The sequence below is a fragment of the Nyctibius grandis genome, chromosome 27, assembly GCF_013368605.1.
Source record: "Nyctibius grandis isolate bNycGra1 chromosome 27, bNycGra1.pri, whole genome shotgun sequence".
Lineage (NCBI taxonomy): Eukaryota > Metazoa > Chordata > Aves > Nyctibiiformes > Nyctibiidae > Nyctibius > Nyctibius grandis.
This window is the reverse complement of record NC_090684.1, coordinates 2169945-2180456: the sequence shown is the minus strand read 5'-3', so window position 1 is coordinate 2180456 and position 10512 is coordinate 2169945. Positions and strand designations below refer to the sequence as shown.

General features: G+C 47.9%; 1 protein-coding gene across 1 annotated transcript; it reads right to left on the bottom strand.

Moving 5' to 3' along the window:
- Positions 1-1324: 1324 nt before the first annotated feature.
- Positions 1325-9761, bottom strand: RAB29 (RAB29, member RAS oncogene family). Its single transcript, XM_068419109.1, has 5 exons — positions 9638-9761; positions 8366-8437; positions 6832-7013; positions 5597-5718; positions 1325-4861 (listed from the first exon to the last, which is right to left on the bottom strand). The coding sequence occupies exons 1-5, from the start codon at positions 9759-9761 to the stop codon at positions 4744-4746; spliced, it is 618 nt and encodes a 205-aa protein (XP_068275210.1). The 3' UTR covers positions 1325-4743.
- Positions 9762-10512: the final 751 nt, after the last annotated feature.

Genomic DNA, 10512 nt, shown 5'->3' with positions numbered 1-10512 from the left:
CGTGCCGCCATTCAGGGCCAGACTTCAGAGGGGTCAGCCGGGGAGGAATACACAAAGGGGTAAAGCGTCAGGGCCAGCACAGCGGCTGTCACAGACCTGCCAGGAACGGGGACACCCGGAGTGGCTGACACCGAGTCCCTGACACACGGACGTCACGGAACTCCATGGCATTTGCTGCATCATCCACTCATACTCCCATACCTTGACCCAAACAGCAGCGCTGTGCCCTGAAGTGAGCCCCCATACCAGGCCAGATTATGCTGTGTGATGGGATTTATAATTAATCTACATACTTTCATATTTTTACAGCACATCGCTTTTTTTTTTTGTTACAGTGATCAGCCCTAGATTTGGTGTGAAACACTTTTCTTGTGAAGAAATGCAGACAATTAATTTCAGCAGGTATAGATTTAATTACCAGTACTGATTTCATTACCACCACCACTTTTCCCTATACTAGTCAGCAGATATAAAAAATATGCACAACTTATGCAAAGTCCAGGGAAGGTTTTGGGTTCTTCAGACTTCAAATTCCCTAGAAACCCAAAATTACTCATTTTGTTTAGAAAAGAAGCTGCTTTTGCCATGGAAAAGCAAAATGTATTCCACAGTCCATTAAAATGGCAGCTTCTGCAATAGCAAGTCACTTTTGCTTTGCACTTGAATCTTGAGGCTCATTCCTCAGTTTTATCAAAAACAGTACTTAAAATTATATGTTGTGTTATCCGAGAAGACTGGCTTGACATACACATATATGGTCAGCTTTTACCTAATTATAGGGGTACTTTGAGTTCATTTAATGCCTTGCTTGAACTTCATCTGTCTCCTTTGGAATTACCACCATTTTTCTGATCAGGTCAGATGTGCCCTGTCCTTCTTGCAAGTCAATACTCATGAAAATCAAGCTGATGAGGAAAGAAAGAGGGGCATTCAGAGCAACTGCCTGCCTGCACGGTCTGCCCCAAAACACACTGTGTGAATTAATGAGCCATAAGGAGGAAGGCGTATTAACAACCAACCACATCAAGGAATTCTTTTCTTTCTCCTCTTAGCTGGATATATTGGATTAAAAGCCACTATGACTGACTCACAGATGCGAAAGTTTTGCATGCTTACATCCTGCTTGGAGGTCAGTAAGACTGCAGTAATTGAGACAGCAAGATGTTTCCGTGCAAAGGATCTAACTTGTTTTGCTGGCAGCACAGGGCAGCTCACGCTGTACGCTCTACACATACCCTGTTATTGACAGCAAGACTCTTTCTAGTTTGAACTTGTGAACCCATTTGTTAGGGCTGTTAAGACAGGAAAACAACAACAACTACTACACAAGCAATGTCAGACTTTTATTTCAACCTTTTGCAATACTGCAATTGCAATTCGCAATTAGTTACTGATTGATATGGAGAAAACCTCCCAGCAGTTTCTTCTCTTTATACAAACATGATAATACTGCAACTTTACAGTAATCAGAACCCTCACTCTAAAATACTTCTGCATAACTGCAAGTGGTTTAAAAAAAAAGGCTAAGTTTTGATATTGTTGACTTATTTCTGGACTATAGCCTGTCCTTGTGATTTCAAATTCTATTGCAGTAAAAATTTTGAGCGATGTGGACCCATAGTGCGTTGTCATCAACACATAAAATGCACCGTTAAACTTCATGTGGTTTTGAGTCCCACGACCACAAATTAAAGTTATAGGAGGGAGAACATGTGGAAGAGTGAAACAGGTACAGTTGGCCCAGAGGCACACAGAGTACCCTGTCAAAGGAGGCACCGCAGAAGGGAAAATCAAGTGCCTTCATTTTTAAAACAGGTCATTCCTGACGAAGACACCAGTGACGCACTGTTCATCATAATAAAGATGAGGCTTTTCTGATTCATATTTGAAAGATTAAAGTTTTTATTGGTCTGCATGAATGAGACTTGACTTTGATTAAAATATTTCTTAGAAACTGCTTCACTCAAGTTGGCTTTTCCCTTTCAGTTGTTTTAAAAACGAGAATTATTTCAGCTAGCACAAGCTGGCCACAATCAATTCCACAGGCAACTGTCCTTTCCACACTGCCTATCCCAGCAAAGAGCATGGTTAGATGTGGCTTTTGAATTAGTTCATTTTACAGGACTGAATCAAGGAAGAGTTGGGGTTTTTCTTTTTGTTTTGCTTTTTTAAGCACCTTGTGTGCCACAGAGTGAGCTCTGAAAAAACACAGAGCTCACTCTGCACAGTAAAACCGTTTTCCTGTCTGGTTGAGTTTTTATACCGATCTCAAGCAACGACTGTTTCTGTTGTGCAGGCTTGTTTTGTGACACTTGTGTGCTGTGTCTATTAAGACGTTAACAAGCAGTAAGCAGCGTGGAAAAAAAAAAACCCCAAGGCATACACCGGTACCCGGAAACCACGGGGCAGAACAGAAATTATGTATAATAGAAGAAAACCTTCAAAGATCTTCCTTTGGCTTTTTGCTTGTTTCTGAGAGGCACTTATGAAAAAGAGGTCCAGGTTATGGGGTCCAGACACCAAAGAGGCACTGGTACATATCAAATTGACATGGAAAAGGTATAGAGGTGCTTTCCTGCAAGAGGTACGGCCCAGCAGCCAGGCCATCGAAACAGGGATTAGAAAATTTCTGTTCAGTGCCAAGCTCTTTCTGACTTGAGTAGTCTGTTGGTCCTGGGCAGAGATTTCCCCTGCGTGCCTCAGTTTCTCCATCTGTAAGGACAGCGCTAACACTTGACCTCTTTGCTGAAACGCTTTGAGGTGCATACACAGAAATCAATAAATAACACATGAATCTTAACGGTTTTGTGACAGATCCTTTAAAAAATGAGACCCTTCTCCCCATGTTCCATGAAGAACTTGAAATATTTATAGGATTAAAAAAAATTTTTTTTCTTTTTTTTTTTTAACACAGTATTTAGGAAGTAAAATTCAACAAGACAGTTCAATTTTGTGGCTAACCAGTTCCACAGTGAATCCAACGGCACAGAAAAGGCTATATTTAAGTGCCTGTAAAACCTAATTTGGCAATATTTGCACAACAGAATCCTAGCCCAGACGTTTTAGCTTTTAATTAAAACAGTGGAACACAGCACTAGTTCTAAATTTCTTAGCCCTTACTGTTTACTTATCAATCCTTTTCAACTCCAGAGAATGAAAACTCAGAATTTTTTGCACTTAGTGAAGGCAATCAGTTCCTGTTCTTACCACCTTCTCCCTCCATGGATTATATAAAGCAAGAACAGACAGAAGAAATACTTTGCCAAAGAAAAGCAGTCCTAATTCAGCAGGAATCAGGACAAACCAATTTATAGTCCTCTCAAATTAAACTACTGGAGAAGGGAAATAAGTTATTGAAGACCACTTGTTCAAACCCTAACCTAAAACACGGGCAAGACAGTTCTGTAACATCACGTGCTTATCTAAAACGCACACAACGCTTTGTAACTCCAGCCCTACAGACTGTGTTTCCTATTAACTCTCCCAAGACAACTATCTAGTGTGCTTTTACCAATTTTTGTTGTTGTTGTTGGCAAGAACCGTTCTCACCAAGGAGTACCTGGGGATACGCTGGGGAAAGCAGGCATCAAAAGGCGCGGGGTAGCGGTTCACTTCATTGCCTTTTGTCCTCCCAAGTCTTCTCCTTTGCTTCCCCCTTGCACCACTAAAACCAGCGGGTGGGCTTTCAGGGGGCTGCCTTGCCTGCACCATCCCTGCTACCAACTTCACTCATCGCTGCAGAATAATTGTGGGAAGGCAATTCATCAGCAATTGCAAAGCTATTTGAGATGGTAGGATACAGGGTGTTCTAAAAGTGAAAAGGACTCTTGTTCTGTCGTACAAAGGAGTTTACAACCTATTCCTCATTCAGCTCTCAGTGCCCTAATAAAGTGGCAGCAGAACAGAATACACAGGATTGTGCTGGACAGAGGGTGAGTGAGAGGGAACAAACAGAAGGCAACTGGGCAATTATTGACAAAAATCTGAGGTCTCTGCTGTTACGCACCGCAGTCGGTGCACACGTAGGGAAGGGCTCTGCTACACCATTTACCAAAATCACCCTGATAATTTTACAGGTCTGGTTACGTGGGACACCGTGCCAATCCGCATCTGGCTTCACATCTTAAGGACAGTTAGTGGCAACGATGAGATGTGTTGGTCTCTCCAGGACGCGTCAGCAGGGGTATATAGCTCCAGAGCATGAAGTAAAGAGTTTGCTGTAATCCCACACTGGGAATCCACAGGCACAGAGAGACCGCTTGAACTCTGCGTGCGTCCGATGAAGGTCACTGTAACGCTTTGGGCTGTTGCTTCTGTGTATGGTGGGTGCACGTGGTGGGGAATAAAAGGTGCAACAATATTTAAAATATACCTTCGACATCCTTCGCCCTGCCTGAGACAGGCCACCACACGTCAGAAGATGAAGTGCTCAAAATTAAAAAAAAAATTAATCCAAGCCATGTGCTTGAACACGGACCACGCTACATTACTGGCAGCAGAGCTTCCAGTTGCTACTACACCAGAAGGAAGAGGAATCCTTTTCTCATTCCTCTCTTCCTTCCACTCCCCACTCCAAGTCATTGCAGCAACGCTCTACTGAGTACGAATATGCACTAAACCGAAGACAGTTCACGATCATGTAAAAAAAAAAACCAAAAACCAGTGACAGCCAGTTTAGGAAAAAAATGAGATAATAATAAGAGGCCGTTGCTGCTAGACCCAAGGCTGATGCAGTCAGTGCATCTAACAGCAAGCCCAGCCTGGCGGGGTTGTCTCTTTTATGTTAATATAATCCCCACTCCCAGTAGCAGAGGAACTTCCATCACCAGTGGATGAGGACATCATCTTTTCAATCAGGACTCTAGAAGACAAACATATACGAGGTTGTTTTGTTGTTTTTTTTTTTAAACAAGCAGCATTGGGCCACACAGCTTTTCAGCAGTACAAAAAAAGAAATAGCAATTCATTCTAGAAGGACACAAAACTCCAGCACTGTAATGACTAAACAATCAGAGCTGCCTTTCCGGCACCATCCCTGCTACCAAACTCAGGTTAAGGAACCTCACAGCACTGACAACAGCATCACTGCTATTACTTGGCAGCATCAGAAGACTCTGCAGGGACCGGATAACTAACAACACCCACTGCAACCACCTCACCTTGAGTCCAGTTTAGGACTGGGACACAGCAACAGGCTTCCTAGATACCAACTGCCCAACCTCAAGATCAGGTGTGAATACCCAGTCTAATACCTTTCAGAAAAAGCCATATTCTCCATCAAAGGACTGGTGCATCACAAAAGAATTTCTAAGATCTTTGCACAACAAGTCCCATCCTCCTGGTAGACGCCAGCATATGAAAAAACATCCCTGCTATTGTTCAAAGAATTTGTTTCCAAAAGCATGTCAGAGCTTAACCAAGGAGAGAAAAACTTCTGACCTTTCAGGATTCAGTTTCCCTTGGGGAGATTTACTTGCATGTTATTGCTGCTATTTGTTACTTACTGACAGCATCTCCCCTCACCTCAAAGATGGCTACGTCTGACAGAGGGAATTAACTCTTAGTTAATTAATTAACAACCAGTCGTCGTGCCTACCTCATGGACTCGTTAATATTCTTGTTTTCCTTGACAGATGTCTCCACCCAACCAGAAAAGCCATTTTCTTTGCTGAACCGATCCACTTCTTCTCTTGTCACTGCCCATGGGGAAAGGTCGCACTACAAAGCAAGAATCAGTCATTTTAAGTTTCGCCTTTTAATTTTTAAGCTGGGAGGGGAATTCTCCCCCTCAGCCGTTCACTGCCTGTGCGCAGGCAGGCAGCAGGTAGGCTCAGCCCTTCACATCTCCCAGATCGCAGCTGATAGAGAGTTCTTAGGGCAAGGTTCTTAATGGGATGTTGCAAGCAGCATTATATTTATCTCATCTGAGATACTGACACACCTCAGCTGAGCACGCATGGAATGGAGGTTCATCCAGCACAGGACAAGGAAGCATTGTCACTCATCCAAAATTTGCCTGGCCTCAGCAGCGAGGAACCGTTGGCGGTGTGGTGCCACTGAGGCAGCCACGCTGCTGCCAACGGGACGTACGAAGAGGCAGTGAGAAAACCTGTCCCCTAACAGCTCGTTAGCTGCAGTGTGTACAGTCACACAGATTCCCCTAATGCAGGCAAAAATGTTACCTGAAAACAGCTATCAGGGGAAAGCATTGTTTGGGAAGAAGAGGAGAAGAAAAGCCACTCTCCTGCCCACCCATCACGTTTTTGAGTCATCTCCAGTTTTAGGCTCTCTCAAACGAGGCAAGTCTCGAACTGAACCTGGAAAGGGCTGCCGAGCCAACGCTGGCACATGAAGAACATAAAGGTAGTTTTTAAATGAAAGAAAAATAAATCGTTACAAGACAGCAACCAATCTACACGGTGAAACTTGACACTACATCCAAACGAAAACTAGACATCCCTCTGGCAGCTCTGAACAGAAACTTTACCTGCAGCATCATACACGACCTTCCCAGGCTACCGCCAGTTAAAGACCAAAAAAGGGAAAAAAAAAAAGCCTTATAACCCAGGAGCTTCAGAGCTCGAGCTCCAACAGCACAGCACCAGGCACTGCATCCTCGGACAGAGCAGCTGGTAACACCTTAGTGCCATCCAGGTATTAAGTCCTAGTTAAGGAGGAGAATCCTTGCTAGAGAAAGAGAATTCAAGAAGAGTTAAGGAAAGGACTAAAAAGACCCCAGGCTATGGGACAGCCCTGGGCGAGGCGTGGTGCCAAAGGGGTCTCCTTCCATTTTCACACACACAAGCACACAGAGCATCTCGAGCCGCTCACTTTGTTCGCCAGCAGCAGGCAAGGCACGGGGCTCCCATCCGGCAGCAGGAGCTTGCTGTCCAGATCCTGCTTCCACTTCTGGCTGTTGCTGAACGTGCTGACGTTGGTGACATCAAACATGATGATGCAGGCTGATGCCTCCCTGTAGTACAGCCGGGTCATGGATGTGAAGCGTTCCTGCCCTTCAGGAGCAAAAGGAAAAAAAAAAATCCCCCCCTCAGAGTTACCATTTTTAGATTTGTTCATGCAAATAACAGGTTTATCATGGTACATTATTTTCTCAGCTGACACTAACAATCTCCACTTAAATACAGGCACGGAGATGCGTCCTGCCTGGGGCATCTCAGCAATGCAGCGACAGAACTGGAACAAACTGGGCAGCTCTTAACCCTGACCCAGACACTCAGATGTCCCAGAAATACTTGCATTGCTCCTGGTGTAGCAACTTAAATTTAGTGTCCCTGGCCACTGTGGGCTCCTGTGCAGCCCCGTAGCTGGTCAGCAGGCTCTTTGCTCTGAAGCCATCAAGAACTGAGCACTTTGAGTTACCCCAAACCATCTGACCATCTCTGCACCCCTCTGAGGAGGACGGCAACGCAGCAGGGACTATGGGTGCGCGCATCCCCTTCTGCCCGGGGCACGAGGAGAGCACCATGACCAGCGTGGCCCCTCTGCTTTCCAAATCTTAAATGCCTTTTCGGGGCTGAAACTGAAATCAGTTTCTTGCTGCAATCCTCTTGCTGCAAACTTCTCCTTCCTGTTTTCTCTTTAAGGATTCCAGACGCACGAGTCTGAGCACTGGAACCAGAAGAAACCACAACCCTGTTTTCCTCACCCCTCTAGATCCAGAGGTGCCATTTTAGAGACGCTACCGCACCGGCCTGTCCTCGGTCTTCTGCTGCTGTGGAGAGTCAGGAACCGTGTTTGTCTGTGCCTCTGGGGAGCGGGAGCTCCTCGCTCCGCTTCATCCCATGTAACGCTGTCCTCCGGAGCGTGCCCCGCTCCCGACCCAGCCCCACCACCTCCGGGGCACCCAACGGTCCCCTCTTGCCACGACTCCTCCCCAGGGATCGCCAGCTCTGCTCGCACAGGTCACCGAGCAGCCACATCGCCCTCCTGATCCCAGCAGCCAAAGCAGCGCGAGGTCAGTGGAGCTGCTCCACGCTTGGACACAAGGATCATGCCAGAAATCAGGATTTTAGCAAAAGACTCGGAGCTGAGAAATTACATATCCAGCTACAAATGAGCCTGTTTCCCCATTCACTCTGCTCTGGCTTTGAAACTGAAAAGAAAGGCTCGACAGGATTTATCATCTGTGCTGCTGTGTTCTTTGCAGATGGGCTTTTGATTAAATATTTAAATTACTACTGCAAACTAGGGAAAGCACTGGAAACCAGAGCAGTCCTGCCCCTTGAATTGACAGGCTTGGAGGATTTATTTTTGTAGCAGACTGCTATTGAAAGGAAAAAAAAAAAAAGGGCAAAGCCACTGAGAGCTTTCCATTCTGCTCCTGAGCAGCTTTGGGTGAACATACCTGCAATGTCCCAGAGCTGAAGTCGTACTGTCTCTGACTCCGACCACTGGACCACCTTCAGAGCAAAATCCACTAGAGAATCCCCAAAAAAGAAAGGAAACCTCATTAGGGGCAGTCTGTACCATGCAGCTTGATCCTTCACAGTCTCCCACCGTTTCCCAGCACAGGCCAACCCAGCAACCGCTTTCACAGCCACGGCAGTTCGTACTGGGCCATCACCCACACCAGCACAGGCCAGACAGGGAGCAGGAGGAGCTGTGAGTGCCATCCCCTCTCCTCCATCGCAGAAAGCTGCAAAATAAGTGTTAAATCCAGAGGGCTCCACGCACCACCCACTGCACACCCTGCAGAGAGGGTGGCCCCACCACACTAATGCCTTCAGATAAGCAGGAGCCAAGCGTGTTGTCAGCATCCCCGGGATGCTACGCTGGGCTTGTCCCTTCCTGAACTTCAGATTAAATAACACAACGAACAGAGCAGCGTTCCTCCCCATCCTGCAAAGCCCAGCCTGGCAGGCCTGCTCTCCAAGCCCTCGTACGTGGCAGCAGCTCTGCTGGGAAGGAGGAGAGCAAGGAGGAATTTTTCCAGCAAACGCAGCACTGGGCGGACCCAGGGGCTGCAAAACACAGCAAGTACCGAGGGGCGGTTGTTCCTTGTACAAATTCTTGCTTCCCTGTCTGCAGGGAGGGAGAGGAGCGAGTCTCCCATCACAGCCTACGAGCAAGGGCAGCTTAATCGTGATAAACACAATATTTACACAGGCACTGTTCTGGTTTTGTGGGGATAAAATGTGTAGAATCACTTTTCTGTTACATTTTGTTTCAGTTTGTGGCCAGCCACGGTGATGAAGGCCATCACAAGTAGAGTGTTCTGTAATAACGTCAGGGTCACTATAAACGGGAAAGCTGCTGGGGATGGGGAGGGTTTGCTCTGCTCTCTTCTCCTCAACGCTTGCGATCCCTGGAGGGACTTGCCACCACTCTATGAGCTAGGTATAATTTTGCATCTTTTCTATTGCCATTGATATCGGTTTCCTTATTAAATCTGTTTCAATTTCAACCCACGAGTCTCCCTCCTTTTCCCAGTTCCCTCTCTCAGCTGGGGAGGGGTCCTGGGTGACAGAACTGGTTATTGTTTAGCCCCGGGTGCGGCTGAACGCAGACACCGAGGCCCCACCGTGCTGTGCCACAACCCGCAGCCCCGGCGCCGCGCCCGGTGCTCGGCTCCCCCCGGTAGCGAGGGCCGGCGCCCGCACCCCGCGGCCCCGCTCACCTCCCACCGTGGACTTGTAGTGCCGGTTGAAGCTGTCGTTGGCGTAGCGCTGCACCAGCGACGTCTTCCCCACCGTGGCGTCCCCCACCACCAGCACCTTAAACATGCGATCGCGCTGCCCCATCCCGGCCCCGGCCCCGGCCCCGCCGCGGTCATGTGAGGGTCAGGTGGAGGCAGCGGCGGAACCGCTGCCCGCAGCGGGGCTGCCGGGACCTGTAGTCCGCACCGCCGGGACCTGCCCCCGCCTGCCCGTGCCCTGCCCTCCGCACCCCCGGGCTCTGCCCCCGCACCCCGGGCACCCCTGGGCCCTGCCCTCTGCACCCCCAGCCCCGTGCACCCCTGCACCCCCAGCCCCTTTGCAACCAGCAGACAAATAAAAAGAATCCACAACACACACACACGCATATATCCCTTTCACAGAGATGCTACAGCACTGTTGGGATTCCTTCAAGGTCTTAAATTAATGCCAAAATGTTCCTCTCTGTCACCCATGTTCAGTAGCTTCCCCCCTCGCTCTTTCCCCCAACCAGAAAAGGAAAACACAACCCTTGCACACCCCCAGACCAAGCTGCCAAATGACCTACCCTGTGCCTAAGCACCCTGACACTTACCGGGTGTGGGAAATGACCTGCAACGTGGGGTAGCACAGCCAGGGGCCAGAGGAGAAGTTGGAGCCAGCGAGGCCGTGGTGGCTGCTCCCCAGCCCCTGGAGCTGCTGGGGCTTTGTTTTAGGACTCTCCAAGAAGATCCTCCTTTGGGCGAGCAGCCAGGAGGAACAGACCTACAGTAAAACCGTCCACAATAGCAAACCCCACAGCTGGGGAGGACGGGAGTCCAAGGACCACTAATTCCTGCAAATTCAGGGGCCTCGTGTA